The following is a 17527-nucleotide window of genomic DNA, read 5'->3' as shown; positions in this document are numbered from 1 at the left end:
GAAACAAACAAGCAAACAAACAAAACAACAAAGCAAACCAAAAACCTCCAAGGGTTTGAACTCTAAACCAACATAACATAGACTGGTGATGTTTAAAACTCAATCTATTTGTGTTATGTACCTACACAAGCATAAATTGAGCTAAAACCATAAGACTCAAATTTGCAAAACATTTTAAATTTGTCCTTGAATATTCCCTATCAAGTATTTGTTTGATACATTCACAGAGTTGGAACTGAAAAATAATGTCAAGTTTTCCTTTACACCTTTCATAGCATAAAAGATGAAAGAAATTGCTTGAAATGCAAAGGGTAATTAATTTTAACATTTAAAATTCTACCACTGCTTACAATGTGACAATGTAAAGACCAACCATTTATTTCCAAGTTAACTCTTATAAAACTGGTTCTCAGTGACATGCCTGACTTTCGGTACAATACACCTGTTTAGGCCCTTCCTCTCAAAAAGACTAGATTAGAATTTGGAAAGGTTCAGAGAAGGGAGCAGGGATGATCAAAGTATTCAGCACAAGCTACAAGGGAGACAAATGCAATGTCAAGATTCTTTTTTCTGGGAAAGAGTTGACTTAACAGGTATACAGTGCACTGGCAGGCAGAAATGATGTGGAAAGGAACTGACTGATCACTTCTCTTTCCAATGCAAGAACTGGGTTCACTAATGATGGTATTGGCAACCAGACTTGCACAAAAGGAGGCAACTTATCACATGGTGGCTGGTACACTGGTACAACACTTTGCCAAAGACCAGACAGAAAAGCTTATGTGACTCCCCATGAGACAGTACAAGTATTTCAAAGAAGACACAAACAGACAAATGACATCAGGTTCAGAAAATACTCTGAGATGAAAACAGGCAGATACTAGGAGAGTATCAGGGCATACACTTTCTCTTTTCTTTCCCTTCAGTGGTCATAAGCGAACATGAAATATTGTTTAGACAAACCCTTGGTATTAACATACAGCCATTTTTATGGTCATTTTCATATTCCCTGGTATTTCCAACTACTGCTATCTGCAGTTGCTGACTTTCTCCAACAACAGCAGAAGGAGTCAGGGTAGTGTGAAATACCATCCTTTGCTCTGAAGACCTATTCTGCATACAGGGGAAGAAAGTACAATTCATCAGCTTTAGACCAAGAGGTGGAGCACAATATCCTAACAAGCAGACAAAATGAGTATTTTATTTATCTTGACTGCTAGCTAAGGAATGAGCCTGAAGATATATTCTGTATGGCCTCAAAGTCATATGCCTTGGTCATCTACAGATTGACAAGGAAACATGCTTATTCTGGTCAGCTGTCCAGAAAGGCATGTACTGATAGGCTAAATGAATCCTTCTGTGGGCTTCAATGACACACTTTCCATGCATTGTTTGAAGTATTTGGAATTATGTTTCCCATGACAGTTTTGTCCTGGAAGTATCATTTCCATCTCAAGACAAAATCCAGTAACTAAATTTAACATCCTTTCTGCTGTTGTCATGCACACATACACAGATAGTATGACCCCAGGAAAACTCAAGGGCACTAATTTTAAGAACTGCTGTTTCCTAATGTAAGGAAAGGAAATCAGTCTGAAGCCTTCTAAAAGTAGGTTTCTAAGCCTTTAACTAAGGGCAAGATTCAAAGCAAGAACTTGATGTCTATCTAGACTGAAAACACAACGTACCAATCCATTTTTTAACCAAAACAGCAAATAAAAATACATATCTGTGTTAACTTTAAATACAGAAATAGTTCCACATATTTCAATGTGAATAATATTGCCAGAAAAAGCTAGTCAATCTGCAAGCAGCATTTACAGCAAGATTCAAATTCAAATATGGACCATGACACACAATGCACGTGTGTGAGCATATACATAAAACGCCTGAAGAAAATCCTAAGTTAAAAAGATAATTTTTATTCATTTATCCTTTTGACATGGAATGAATGCCAATATATCATCTGGAAGACTAGAAGATAAAATAAAATGTTATGTTCTTAATTAAAAAAAAAAAAAAGAAAGGCAAGTGCTTACTGCAGGACAAATTATGTATGGATTTCAATAGTGTGTCAGTGACTCTGCAGTACTTCCTGAATGCACATTTCAACCCAAGAAAACACAAACTATTACTCAAAACCAGGGGGGAAAAAAGGACAAGCTACTCCACACAGTACATTGGCAGCAGCTGCACCAAAGATGATCTTCTGCTAAACTCACATCCTGAACTACTCATGAGTGATGTTCATGTCGTCCTCTGTCCTTCTGGGGTTTGTTTGTCTGGGTTTTCTTGTTTGTTTTTTTTTGTTTGATTGGTTGTTTGTTTTTCTAATGAGTCTTTCTTTCCCACAAGGGATTTGTGGTTACAGTTGTTATCAGTATATGAATGCCTAAAATCAAATGCTATTTTGATAATGCAAATTTGAGTTCTTATATAATGTTTTGTTAACTGCAGTACACAGGACTGGTATTTCTGGACAAGTTTCTCTCTTCTTACTGAAAGCATATTTTCATTTTAAAGAAATAATTTTTGATAAAAATGAAGTCTTTAAGAATCCAAGCTCTATCACAAGCACTGCCAACAAGATAATATCTGTAAGATAATGCAGAAATAGTCTTTGTGTCTCTAAAACCATGAATAATCATACTGATTTATGAAGGAGCCTTGACTTACACTAAAAATGACAAAATTTGTACTCACTGTGTGCTGTGGTCTAAATATGTTATTACTCTGTCTCCTTCTTCTTCTAAACGTTTATTAACATGGTGAAGATATTCTGGGACCTAGTGAGACAAGAGAATTACAAGTTCAGCTACAAAGGTATGAAAGGCAGATAATATTGTTCCATGACAATTATTTAAACTACAAATCTAAAGAGAATATGAGTTGGAAAGAACTGTTTCACCAGAATGTTGTTATTTACTACATAATCTATATTTTTATTATTCAATGTTACTTCATATTAAACATATTATAATGGCACCTGACAGAAAGGAAGAGAAAAAACAGAAATCTGAGAATTTTTCAGGGTTAGTTTTTTCTCAAAATCCTCCTGAGCTAAGCTAACCCATAAAGTATCACAGAGCAGGTTTGCAGTCAGTGTGAACCATAGAGTTCTATTATTTCAATGGTCCTTTCTCCAGTAGAGCATATTTTCCTATGGAGAATTAACACATTTAGAACACATCATGACAAAAGTATGTGCATGTACGTATGCATCTGTGCATATATATGTGCATATGCATAAGTATGTACGTGTATATAGTGTGTACATTAGGGCCTCACTCCTTTTGTCTTTTCCGCAGCTTTCCACTAGATATACAAAAGCAGTAAGACCCTTGATTTCAAGATCTGTGTCGAAGCATTTCACCTCAGGTCCCACTGGAACACCAGGGAATGAGGTGAATGGTGCAGAATTAGACACAAGGATTCATCTCAATGCAATGAAAACAGGCATTTTCAAAATGTTTGTAGTGACTCTGTGCTAAAACGGATAATAAACATTATTTCTGTATTTCAGACCACCAAGAAATACATACATTTTCAGATACCCACATTTGCAGGCTGCCCACCACAGGACATAATTTTATCTCAAGAGGACAGAAAACAAAAATATATTAAGCCTATTTAACTAATTAAGGAAAAGAAACTGCAAAACAAATACAACAAAACAGCAAAAAAATAAATTGTTCACTTCGGTATTAACCACATAGTAAAATGATGCCAGTGGACATTTTACAGCTCTTTGGCAAAAATAACATTGATGGCACACCTTTAAGCTTTCTGGTAGTGTGGCTTCATCTACAGAAAATGTCACTGGGTTACTCCACACTTAATTATATATATCAAGTACCATGGCAATCTGGAGTTTGCTCTTCCCTTTGACACAATTGTGGTCCACATCAAAACACACGAATACCTGTCTGCCAGTAAATTTCATTGAATATTAATACACAATGGCACTACCACAAGTTCTCATGTAATCCCACAGTTGATAAAACTAACATAAAAGCAGTCATCTATGGTATGCACCTACCTCTCTTTCTTGCATTAATCTTTGGCCTTCTGCAGCATATAAACAATTTGTCTCTTCCAGAAACCTCTGTTCAAATGATTCCTTGTAAACCTGCTCAAGAAATTAATTTAGTTACTTACATTAAGCTCCCAGTAACAGTAGCATATTTTGTTTGTCAGGTATAGAGGGCAAGTAAAATCTCTAAAGTGCACACCACTGTGAGAAGTGTCAGAGTAAAATTACATTAACACAGAAGTTCTGTTTGCCCACTGGTTTTAGAAAGACTGAGATCAGAGCTGACTTCCTAGCACAGCAATGGTGTGTTTCAGTCATCAGTACTCAAACAGTCTAAACTGACAGGCTTCTGTTTGAGGCACACAGTCCAACACCAGTACCCAACATCACAGCACAGCAATGACATCCAATCCACCTGAGCTCAAAACTCCACTGATATTTCTGTGGAAGAAAAAAGTACTTCCAACTAGTGAAACATTGGCACAAAACAGGTAATTCTCATCAGTAAAATAGTAATATGCTCAGTAAAGCATCATCACATCTGCCAAGTTTCTCTAAGTGGCCCAAGAAAAAAGAATTATACCAAATAAAGTGAAATCTCTTTCTCCAGGTAATGAATAAGGTGTGCAAAAAAGGGCATCAACAACAATCACAGACACTGAAATATCTTTGCATAAGGATAAACAGTTTATTATAGAAAGGAACTAAGTCAGAAAGGACAACTATAAAAAAAAAAGTTAAAACAGTCTGAAAAAGGAAGCTAGGGGAATAATATGTAAACAGGGGCACAGTGAAAAGGGAAAGATTCCTTGAGTGTGGTAGAAGAATAGAAGAAAATATTTCTTCCAAAACATATTGCTCAGCTGTAAAACTCATTACATTGTGACCACTTTTTTTTCTCATAAGGACTTCTAGCAGAAGGTTTCCTGCCCATGGCAGAGGAGTTGAAGCTAGATGATCCTTAAGGTCCCATACAACCCAAACCAATCTATCATTTTATGACTTTTAAAGGCTTAATTTTTTTATTCAATGCAAACTTAAATATGAAACTTCTAGCTTGACAAGCATTCAGAACGTGATAATTCACTAACTCAGCAGCACCAGTAGACATCAACTCATTGTTTCAGACTCCTCTTTGTCCTACTTCCATGTTCAACAGAATCAAATACTAGTTTTCATTTCTTACCTTCCTTTCTATCAGGATAACTGAAAAAAACATTAACAGCATATGCATATATGCACAAAACACATCTAAACCTCTATTATAGGAAACAGGTATAGAGTAGGATTTATGCAAAGAGGAACCAATTTTCAGCAGCTGGGCCTCAACTGCATAATTGCCTAAAACTCAGAAATGAGTTGGAAATTAATTGTTTTAAATCAAAATACAAGATTTGCTTAATTAATCTTTCTTCAGGAGCTATCTTCTGTTCAAAGAGGGAGAAGTAAAGATCCTGGCATATAATTACAGGTGTACAAGCATATCTCTATCTCAGTGAAGCAACAGCTACTATAAAAGAACAGATTAGACTGCCTTATTTTTCCTAGTGAAAAAAAAGGAAAACTACATTTTTAAGCCAATGAAGGAGAATGCAGACTTAAATTCTGTAAGAAGGATCCAATAAAGTGGAACGTGTCCTTTCAATTAGCAGAGTACTTTGCTAAAAATTAATAAATATTAAAAAATCAACATCTAGAAAGAGATGATGCAGTTAGAGAAACTTGGCAAATAACAACAGGGAAAAAATCTGGGGAAAAGCACACAAATCAGATCCGGACCTCCAGGTTACGATCTGAAAATCACTGACAGAAGTTTGCCTTTTCTCTTGAACAGGGTAATTAGTTATTAATTTTAACCTTCAGCTAGTTTCGTAATGCTGTATGCCACTTGGAAATGGGGCACCCTCACAGTTTTTAAGAGTGAAAGACTGCTTCTAAGTTTCATTGCACATCACACAAGGCTGCAACATCAATTCAAGGACAACCTATGCTGAGGACAGAAGCACAGCATTCTTCAGTCCCCTTGGTTACTCAGTATCTCTGCTGATGGAAAGTTCCAGTAACTTACAGCTTGACATGATCTATTTGAAAACCTTGGCCTTAACTTGGCATCCCATTCTATCCTTGGCATTTCTGCTAAGAAGTTGCCAATACAGCCATGTTTTTGTGATACAGACCCAAGATCTGGACTCCACAAAGTGACGCCTCTTTACAGTGCCAGAGTGGGTCTTTTTCTTTTCCTACATTTAATTTCACTGGGATTAGACAATGAGTGATTAAGACAGACAAAATATTGCACATACTAAAAGACTTGCAAATCTATTAAGATCTGCAGCCCATTACCTCACCTAAGGAAAACAGGCAAAGAGGTCTCATTTACAAGCAAAGAATAAAAGATTGTATGTCAGCTAAAGAAGAGGCAATCTTATCAATCTAACAGCTAGACTGTGAAGCATATTTACTAGAAGAACAGAATCATTTTTGTACAAAACACGGATTAGAAGAGTCAATTTGTGTTTCTAAACGTAGGTGTTAGTGAATGTTGCTGTGCTCACCTGCAGATCAGACAGCATGCTCAACAAACTCCGCAACAAACTTCTGTCCACAGCTTCACCATTTCTTTCTCGTTCGATCAGCAGGAGGATTCCATCAATAGTCTTGGTCTGAACTTGCTTGTCACTAATGATGTGGTTTCTAAATAACTCTAGCCCCATATCCCTGGATGAATATTGAAAATCAGGAAGTCACACTGTTGATTCTTTTGAAAAATCCGTATCTCAGTTGAAGAAAAATAAATACATATAAAATATAGTGTATATATAATATGCAGAAAGAGACTATAAAAATGGTGGGTATATTCTTTTTGACACTGTCCACTAACAAAACTATAACAGTAATTATCATAAAAATACCAGGTCACATGCTACCAGATGCATATATTTCAGCTGAGAACTGTGAGCAGCCTGTCCATCTTTCACATAAAGAGCATAACTTTCTCTGTTAAAAAAATAACAAAAAAATCTGAACATATACCTTAACATAAGATTCCCTGGATCAGTTAATCTCTGTGCAGTTTCTAAGTTTTTTTTCAAAAGCACAAATTCTTTTTAAGATCTTATCACCTGTATCAGATTCTTTTTTCATGCCAAGATGAAGAATGGTGCCTCTATGCTATGAAGCAGCCAATTTTTAAACACTGTCTTGGTCACGTAAAATTGAGGAATCTTAGATAAAACTTGTTACCTCCAATTTCTTCACATGTATCCAGATTTCAATAAAAGGAATTTCCCAGTATGAGAACAGACCTCTTGAACAATGTATAGTAAAAGGAAGCCTAGCACAAAGAGTTGGAGAAAACTAATGCAAAGGTTGGGAAGAAAGATGTCCACTGGACAAGCCAGAGATGGGACAAAGATGCCAAGCTCCTCAGACAGCCTACGGAACTCATAAGAGCACAGACCAGCCAGGCAGGGAAAAGACATGCTCTTACTTCAGTACTTTACCTACAATTATTTTTTTCTTTAGAGGAAGTAACAATACCAGAAATTTTTGGCAAAGCCTGGGTTTGTTTGCTTGGGCAATTATATAAATTGCCCCTCAGGAGAGATGCTTAAAAACAGAATGCTCTAAGATTCAACTGTGGTGGGCTGAAAGCACAAAAGCATCATCTCAATGCTCTGAGACACAGGTCTCAACTCTCAAGAGGCTGGAAAGATAATCTGCACCTTGTCACTGTATCTGACTACTTAAAAAAACAGAGCAAGAAGTGGAATGTTGAGTTTTGTCAAAACCATAGGAGCAGCTAAAGTAATGCTGGGCCAGTACTAAGGTGCAGAGGTAGCAGTCAAGAGGAGGTTCCTCACCCATGCTGTGACAACTACAGCTAAACATATCCTTCACTTTTATGTTCATAGACCTTCACTTTACAATGAAATGATGTATATGCAAATGCTGACACATTTATTTTCATAAATTGACATAAAATTTGAAAGATCTATTAAATAGATCAAATATAATGTGAAAAATTTATTTTCTATCTTTGCAAATATCATAGCATGTCCGCACTCTAAAGGTTTTCAGGAATACTTACATGGATACCTACCATATAGAAGGAAGCATTGAATTCTGAAGCACATAGGTACGATCCAAAAATAGAAAAATGCTTCTGATCATGATCTGAAAATATATAAAGAAAACTTTTTTTTTTCTTCACCACCATGTGGTATTTTAAATTACAGTACAAATTCTAAAAATTCACATCATATAGACATACACTTTAATTACTGATGTAGGTATTTTCAACTCTTATGGTGACTTCTACAGTCACCAGTATGCAATTTATTAAGTTAATAATATTAAGTGGTATTGCCAAGTACATTCCAGACAGTTTTCAAATTCATAACCATTAACTAGATAGTTTTATTAACCTGCTAGGACATACATAAGCTATTTGAACAGTACCACCAAGACAGTCAGTAAAAACCCTGAACTAGCATGCTGCCATGGTTTTTGCTTTAAAATTTAAAAAAGGTAGCTTTGTGCAGGGACAGTAATTAGCTGTGCAACAGATCTTTTCATAATAAAAGTTAGCTTCCAAAATTCATGAAAAAAACAGAGACACATTAAATCTAACAGGAGAAAGAAGATATAAAAATATATTATCTCATTTTTAAATTAAAAAGCGGGAGAAGGAGGTGGTTTTTTAGCCTATTACTTTGCACATTCAAAATCCATTTTTAACCCTGCTCATAAAACGGCTGCCCAACTCTCAAGTTTAGCATTAGCATAAATCAGAATGTCAGTAACTACTTCACCCCCAGGCCAGATATACATTTGTCCCCCTACTTTTTCCCTAAAAGATTTCATTGCTTCTGAAGCAGTTCTCAAAATGACACAGCTTTTGCCAAGTATATTAAAGTAAAACAGCAATAAGCCTGATTTTTTTTCTTAAATACCACAAGTGCTAATGCAGTATATGGACAAGAAAGCCACTTGCTACAGGTTGTTGCTTTAAGGAAAGCAGGAAAAAAAAAAGAATGCTCACAAGTAATTAAAGTCATTGTTCATAGTAAAAGCCTTTTTATGAAAACATAGGTTCAATTTAATTACATTTTCAAGACAATATACTTCAACTCTGTTTTCATCAGACTGTTGAGTTTGTTTCAAATAGTTTCCCTAACGCTTTCCAAGTTTAATTCAGATAAAAATCACATATCTCTGCCTGTCCCTCACAGGGAAGGAGAGAAGTGGATTTGAGGAATGAAAACAGAAATTCAACCATTTGGGGCATTTGTAGGTAAAGCTAAGTGACAATGCAATAAAAACTCATTATAAAATGCTGGTTTGGAATTATAATGATGCCTTCTTAACAGTACAATTCTCATGGAGAGTGTTTGAGAGAAGATCTTCTGTAACACAAATCATTGTGGAGGTAGAAGACAAGAAAGGCAGAAAGAAAACAGTTTTCAGTTCTTTTATCTACCCCTTTCTTTGCTCTATAGTCAGGATTATCACCTCTGCTTTGAAAAAAAAGAAGTCACAAATTAACCTAGTTTTTGAAGCTATCTAAAAGCTAAGATGTGGATTCTCCGATTACTTTAAATTATAAACTGCAAACAGTTTCAGCATTGCCTGGTTAGTTTTTCTTTTCATCCACAAAAAACAAGGTGTCAATATATTTCTGAATGATATTTCAACTTCACATGAAACTAATGAAAGTCAGAGGTAACACAACAGAACCTAAATTTCAACAAAAAACTGCCCTCAGCTATCAAAGGGGAAAGCAAAAAGCAATGCTGAAAGTTGGAGGAGGTGCAGCGCAGTCCCAAGTTAAAACTATGACAAACTCGGTTTTGCCAGATTTTGCACCTCAAGGATATGTACTGTGAACAAACATTCAACTTACCATTTGTCTGCAATGATCTTGCCAGCATTTATTTATCTTCTTTAAAAATAAAAGACTATCCAGAGAATCTGTACAGCACCCATTAAGGAAAACTAGTTTGCCAGTATCTTTTGAGGCTAGATTCTGGAGATGATCTTTGCCAGCCATTAAGCAAAGCTGCTCCATGGATATTTCAATGTTACTGTGCCTGTCAGAGATAAACCGTTAATTGCAGAGCTTCTGCCCAGCACAGGGGCTGGCAGTTCTCCAAAAGGCCTCCCTATGTTTTCAAGGAATAACACTCACTGCTCTTCAGTAATACCATCTAGTGGCTGTACTGTATAACCTTAATATAGATTTAAACAAGAAATCCCACCAGTGTCAAAAAAAAACCTTGTCACCAACCGAGGTGAGAGGGATGGAAAGGTTATTTTGTTTGTTTAATGAGTTCACACTGTGCACAACAGGAGTGACCCTAATCTCTCAAAAGCAGTTACAGTTCTAAATAATCCTCAACAAATCCAAATACCACTCTTTTCATATACATCTCCAGGTCACCCTAAGTAATCTACAGACTTTCTTCATTACACAACAGATCCAACTGTTATTCAAAAATAACAGAATTTTCATGTGTCATATGAGTAAATCCAAATGAGGCTTTACCTTCCGCTCCCACACATTATCATCTCCAACTCACTCTGGCCAAATCTGATTAATCTGATCTCTTGTCCTTGGGATATAAAGCGGTATACCTGTAAAATACAAAATCCTCAACTCTCCAATCCACCAGTTCTGTCAAGAGGGCAGGGTGAAAGCAAAGTTTTAAAACATCTCTTCATAAGATAATCTAAAGTCTGAAAAAGCAGGGAGGCAAAAAATGGTTGACTGTACTCTGCTTTAAAGCAGAATATAAGATTTGGTTCTCAGACATCAGGTATGTTTAAGAGACTACTGTACTGACTAATGTGCTATGTAGAAGCCAGACTCCTTAAACTGGACTCAAAAAAAAAACCCCAAAACAAAAACCAACCCCAAAAACATATAGCCCAAAACCACATTAGTATTTAGCTATGTAACAGGAAGAAAAAAATTATCTTCTTTATGACTGTAGGCACCTACTTGGGAAATGCAGTGAAGTGAGAAACTGAGTCACAATCCAAAGCACATTTAAAGCATTCACTTGGAAAGAAGGCTCTTTCTGGGCCCCAGTCCCTTGTTTCTTTCCTTTTATCCTATCAATTGCTGCTACCAAAATACATACAGAGACCTGGGAAACACTGCCAGCAGCCACAGTACTGTAGTATCTGTTCAGTATGGCACCCTCCATCCAGCATCTGCTTGCTAATACACTTTCCAAGAATGTGGGGACAGCAAGGTGAGCAGGGACTCTACTGCCCAACAAAGTGCAGACCCAAGGCTATTACAAAAAATACAACTATCATATAAAGCACCTTTTCAGCATGCAAAGTTTGACTGGATTCAGACCACAGGTCCAGCTGTACCCAGGAGTCCACAGAAGATCAATAGGCACTTCTGTGACCCACTGAGACAGAAGAAAAACCCAGCAATGTAACTTCAGTAAACCAAAGCAAAATTTACCAAAGAACTTCACATGTCTGTGCGTTCCAAATGATCTCCTGAACTTCGAGCTCTCTCACAAGAACCTCTCAAGCTACACATAAGATACCTGAAGGCTTGTTGAATGCCTTTGTGACACTTGCTGCTGACCCTAGTTATTATTGGTCAAACAGGTGCACTTTATATTTGAGAATTCTTTTACTGTTGTTGAAAAATCACTGTATTTTTTTTACGCTATTGCTGCCATAAGCATCTCTACTACTCACACGCCACAGAAACTTATATTTGCTGTGTAATCTCATAGTGCTATTAAAATTTTATAGATTAGGTGTAAAATTTGCATTCCTATTAAAATGATAAGTAAATTCTTATTTGCATGCTACTTATAGATACACAAAAATTATTCACCCAGTTGATTAAAGTTGCTAATGCCCAATTTGAAAATATGTAAGTGGTCAAAGAACCTCTTTAACAAATAAAAAATTACTGGAGTAATTTTTACAAAGTGTTGTCTTAAAAATAATTATTTAAACTAGTAATTCTAACCATTTCTGTGCACGACAAAAGGATATTCTCTAAATTGAAGGATTTGTGCTTTCACATGTTCTTCACAGACTTGTCGTAGCTGTTTGTACAGTGTAGCAGAGACTTTGTAAGAGCAGAGATTTTCAACAGCCTAAAAAAACAAAACAAGATTACGAATGAGACAAAAAAACCCTCACATTTTTGTGTCTGTATAATTGACACTGACAATAAAGGAAAAAATTCAGTATTATAGCTTCAGTGTGCGTAAAACCAAAACACCAAAATGAAATTCTGTAGAAAAATTCAGACTTCATGACTCCTTTCCTATTTTGGTCCCTTCTTATTCTGCTACATTTTGTGGGCAAACAAGGTCCACCATCACAATCTGGGTCATAATTCAGATGTGTTGTTAAACATGACCAGAACTCTACCTCCTCCAATACTGCCCAGCAGCAGATTTCTTCCTGCAGGTCCATTTTGTGCATCCTTCAGTGCACGCACACGTGCTTTTTTGGAGGGGGAACACAATCATACCAAATATTTTAATTTCTTAATAACTGTAGGGTAGATTTTTCAACTAGTCTCTCTAAATGGTAAATGAGTAATAGCTACTTTCCTGTCTTTTTAGCAACTTCTTTCTTTCCAAATACTTGCACTGATTCACAAACTCACACTAAGGTACATAAACTGAAGGGAAAAAATAATTTAACAGCATCACCTCCCAAAAAAACCCCAACCCCACATTAACCCTTATATAAAGACTTTAATTGATTTTTTGGAGTTCATGGAATTTAGTTTATATTTATTCTTAGTTAATTAAGGAGATCAATTCTGCCCCAAACCAAATGTTCTTGTAGTCACTATATTAATGGCAGCAGCCTTTATGCTATGAGGCAACACTGCAGAGAACACTGCCAAACATTTAAAGCACTATGTCACCCGGGCAACTAGAACTGACCCAAGAATGTTTTCCTTCACTCCAGATGATTTACAATGTCACATTTTGTTGATAAATTTTCCAGTAACATCAATGAACTTAGACAAAGTTTCAGTATTTTTGCAGAGCTAGGCCTTTATGGATTTTTTCCCAAATTCTAGCTTTTTTTAGTGTCTTATTTCTTTGTATTATAAAACATTATGGTGCCTAATGCCAGCATGTAATTCTTTGTCAAAGCATTACTAGATGTTCTTCACTCTGTTGCAGTTTAAGATCACCCAAACACACTGGTTAGCAAGTGCACAGGCCAAGAGGGAGGTGAGGGGAAAAAGAGAGCTGCTCTGAACAACCTGGTCTAATAGAAGGTGTCCCTGCCCATGAGAGGGGGGTTGTAACTTGATGATCTTTTAAGGTCCCTTCCAAGCCAAACCATTTTATGACTCCTTGGGCAAGAGCACTGGCTTAAAGTGCATTACAACCTGCAACCATACCACCTCCGTACCACTTGTTACTGCTTCGTTTTTTGGTTTGTTTGGGTTTTTTTGGCATGAAATCAAGTAATTCCCTCCTTATTCACCATTTGTTTAATTCAGCTTTTCCTGCCTCTCTTTCTGAAGAAACTTGATTTGACTCTTATTCATCTTGCATATTTCGTTTGAAAAAAAGATACAGTAATAATCATGTCTACAAAGATAGAGATGACACTTTTAGCTTCTTCACCCACACAGATCTAGTAAAAGTTTTGTTTCAAATCAACCTTTTAATAACTTGTTTGAAGCAGAGGTTTCTGTTTTAACATTTACCATGCAAGTTATTGCTAATTCTTGTATTATTTCTCTCTGTAGGTTCAAACATACTGAAGAGTTTGTCTTCCAAAACGTAAAGTGAATCTGCTTCATAGAGTTCTGTCCATTGTCTATCTAATGTCATTTTATTTAAATGTACATAAAAATGGCTTTCTCAATTTTGATACAACATTAAAGTACACAAACAAACAAACAAAATTATCACACAGTGATATTATTGGTATTTTTAATCTGGTCTTAAAACAGGTAAGTAAAATGACACTTGGAACAAAGAGTATTCACACTATCTGTTTTGCAGATAGTTTGTTATGTTTCCTCAGACATAGCTTTTCCTATCCACTCATCCAAATAAAAGTCTAGTCAGGGCTCATAATTTTTTTTTTCCTTTACTACTACACTGCCCTATTCTATGTCCTCCAGAAGGGCAGTGGTGCCCCATTTCAGGTTATTTAGGGCTTCATTGCAAAGGTAATTTTTTTCCCATTATTTTTATCACTCATTCCTCAATTCTTCAAACTGCCCCAATTTCTCTATCCCACCAAGTAAAAGCTACTTCTATCAAAACCTGTGCAATCTACCACCAATCCCAGACATCATTTCTATTTTGGTCAGAAAAAATTGGCTGCCACCCTCCCATTGCTCACTGACTATGTCTCTGCCAATCACCTTCATGCCTGATCCCACGCTGCCTCTAATGCCTGGAAAGGAGTAGCCTTCAGGCTTCCTACAAAGCCTCGTCATTGTTCTTTGGTTTCTCCTCAGCCACTGAGCCAAATTAAATAAATAAATCAGAAAGTTCAAAGGCAGGCTGGTACCTCAGCCCACTCACTGCACTGAACTCTAGCAGGCCTCTCACTTCCTTCCATAATGCTGGAGAAAGACTCAAAAAAAAAAAAAAAAGAAAAAAAAAAGCCCCAATAGTAGGAACTGATGCACACTGTGCTCACCAACCGGCAGTTAAAACGATCTGTAAGTACAGATCAGGTTTCCAATGGATGCTGAACCTCATCTTTTATTCCTTTGGCACGTAAGTACCTGTCTGTGCACAGGAACACTGACTGCTACCACCCTCTGCACAGAAATCTTGCTGATCTGCTGCTTCACAGATTATTCGACTGGCCTCGTGCAGTTTTTACAAACAAGCAGGCAAAGAGAAAAAGCAAGAAATACAGTTCTCCCTTCACACTTTATCTCAAATCTCTCTTCTCCTCTTCTGCCAAAACTCAAGCCTGTACCCCAGCGATTTCATACCCATATTACTATAATCTCATTTCTGAGACTCTGAAAACAAGTTAGGTAACGCTCAAGGCATCTGTGGGATTTTTTTTTTTAAGCTAGGCATGAAAAAGCAGGATTTTTGAAATGCTGAGTTTAAAACAATAAAATGTATTATGCAATTCAAACTCTGCAAACCTGCAAGTATTAACAGATGAATACATCACAGTCAATTTTTCTATTTAAAGGGAATAAATTATATCAAGTCAATATACATGTATAATCACTCATTTTAGATTCATATATTATACACCCTAACTAATCACAGAGACAAGTATAGTTACAGTCAGTTCTCTAAACCAGTCTGATTTTCTTGAGCATGAATATGAACTGCTGGTCTTCTCCTCTCTCTCAAAGTCTGCACTTTGCAGACAACATCAAACCTAAGTCAACTGAACACTGAGAAAGTGTCAGGTGAGCATAATAGTATCTTAAGTCCTGATCTGCCAAGGGCATCAACAGATGGGGCATCTGCACATCAAACACCTGCACCCACAAAAACTTGTAACTAACTTATGCTGTGTAGCACAACTTAGTGCATTGGTAATTTTTTATAACATGATCACTGTAAAAAATTACTACTTCACTTAAATACCTCAAAGTACATACATTTAAAATAACATAGAACTAAATCACACACAAATTGAGAAAGTAGAAAGAAATGGCTCATGAGTATGTCTCTCTTTTACCCTTCCTAGTCCCTGCTCTATTAGCACAGATGTTCCAGAAATACTTTTTCACCACTTGAATAAAAAGAACTAAGATCCTGATTGTTATGTAAATATAACAGTAATCTGAAACATGGGCAAACTGCGCAATTGAGATTCCTTCTCAATTCCCCAAAAAGTATTGATGTTGAAGTGTTGTGTTACTATTTAATAATACCAAACATTTCAACTTCACTATTTACAACAGACCATACCATGTACAAAAATCATTATAAAATATATAACTTCATAAGCCAGTTAGAGGAACATCCTGTTTTCAGCATGTTGAGTGGTCAGAGTATTGAAGATACCAAGAGAAATCTCAGCCCTGCCCAGGAATAGCTTTCTCTGTCTCCCACCATAAACTGTTTTTTCATGGGCCGAGATCCTGGTAACTCTCCAAGGAACTGATACATAAAACTGCAAACTGACCGGAAATGGAGCATGGAGCAAAGCATTCAAAAAATACACTCAGCTTTTAACAAATCAAAATACGTTATGCTGAATGCGTGTTCTGTGAAAGTCTCAAAGCAGTTTTTTACTTTCTGTTAAACTCAAAAAAATGAAACCAAAACCCTATGTGTCTTACCTGGTAGAGCTCTTCGAGGTTGTATTTAATAGAAATACTACTCTGTATTGCTCCCACTGCTTCATGTAGTTTTTGCCAGGTGTCGTGAGTGTAATTCTCGGGTAATTTGGGTCTTTCTGTGAAGTAAGACACAACTAGTTGAAAAACAGCTACCCAAGAGGAGCCTGCAGCAATCTCGCTCACCCTGCTCCATCGAGTCCTGCCAAGCCGTGCTGCGCTTGCCCGTGTAACTCTGGCACTGCCAGAGGGAACACCAATTCCACCCGAGACGACCAAACCCTTGCACGACGGACATGATCCCCTGGCTGCTGTGCTTGACGCCCGTGTTACTTTTAGCGAGGTAACGACCCTCGCCTGGCTCTGATCAGCGCTGACACTAAGGTGGCTTTCTGCCCGCTGCCCACAGGGCGCAGCCGCCGCTGCCCCCGCGCACGGAGCCCCCACGCGTGTCCCCGGGAGCCCTGGCACGGGCGCAGTGCCGGCGGCGGGCGCGGTATCATTCCGGGGCAGCCGCCCCTCGCCCCGATAAGGCGCCGGGGCGAGTGACGGCTGCGGGGCCCCGCCGGCCCGGCCGCGGGGAAGGGGCGGGGAGCGGCCGGGGCCGCGGTAAACAAAGGTCGGGCCGGGGCCGGACGGCGGGGCCGGGCGCACCTGCCGGGGCAGAGGGCCTGGCCTGCCCCGTACCCACCTCTGAAGTTCTTGATCACGAGTTTCTTGGAGGAGGCGGTCGCGCCTCCGCCTCCTCCTCCCGCGGCGCGGGTGGCGGTGGCGGCCAGCGAGGCGGGCTTGGTGAGCCCGTTGGTGTGCCCCACCAAGGCCGACAAGTGCGGCTTCTTCTGCGGCTCGTCCGCCATCTCCGCCCCGGGCGCCGTGTCCGGCCGGGGCAACGCGCTGGGCTGGGCCGGGCCGGGGCCGCTTGGTCCCCGCCTCCGCTCCCCTCCTCCTCCTCCTCCTCCGCCGCCACCCAGCCGCCCTCCCCCACTGCCCGCGGGCGGCTGCCAAGCGCCGCCGGGCCGGGCGGCACCGACAGCCGCCTGCCAGCCCCGGGGCGCCTCGGCGGCTGGCTCGCCGGACGGGTCCGCGTCCGTGCCCCGGTCTCGGCCACCCGTGGCGCTCGGGCAGTGGCAGCTTCGCTCACAAGATGGCTCCCGGGCCGGGGCAGCCTCCCGCGGGCCGGGCGGGCAGCGACAGCT

The 17527-nt window shown here is 38.7% G+C and overlaps 1 protein-coding gene across 2 annotated transcripts in view; it reads right to left on the bottom strand.

Moving 5' to 3' along the window:
* Positions 1 to 17223, bottom strand: part of CUL4A (cullin 4A) — a 36490-nt gene extending 19267 nt beyond the window's left edge. For both annotated transcript variants that reach the window (XR_003527186.1, XM_027640349.1), the window contains exons 1-8: positions 17023 to 17223; positions 16335 to 16450; positions 12068 to 12171; positions 9939 to 10008; positions 8136 to 8209; positions 6589 to 6751; positions 4040 to 4129; positions 2704 to 2786 (exon numbers count right to left, since the gene is read on the bottom strand). Coding sequence is in view for 1 of the 2 variants with exons in the window: in XM_027640349.1 (XP_027496150.1) it covers positions 2704 to 2786; positions 4040 to 4129; positions 6589 to 6751; positions 8136 to 8209; positions 9939 to 10008; positions 12068 to 12171; positions 16335 to 16450; positions 17023 to 17188 (866 nt within the window). In the remaining variant the exon portion in view is untranslated. The remainder of the gene's footprint in view (positions 1 to 2703; positions 2787 to 4039; positions 4130 to 6588; positions 6752 to 8135; positions 8210 to 9938; positions 10009 to 12067; positions 12172 to 16334; positions 16451 to 17022) is intronic.
* Positions 17224 to 17527: the final 304 nt, after the last annotated feature.

The sequence above is a fragment of the Corapipo altera genome, unplaced genomic scaffold, assembly GCF_003945725.1.
Source record: "Corapipo altera isolate COAL_440 unplaced genomic scaffold, ASM394572v1 0, whole genome shotgun sequence".
Classification (NCBI taxonomy): domain Eukaryota; kingdom Metazoa; phylum Chordata; class Aves; order Passeriformes; family Pipridae; genus Corapipo; species Corapipo altera.
This window is presented reverse-complemented; position numbering and strand designations above follow the sequence as displayed.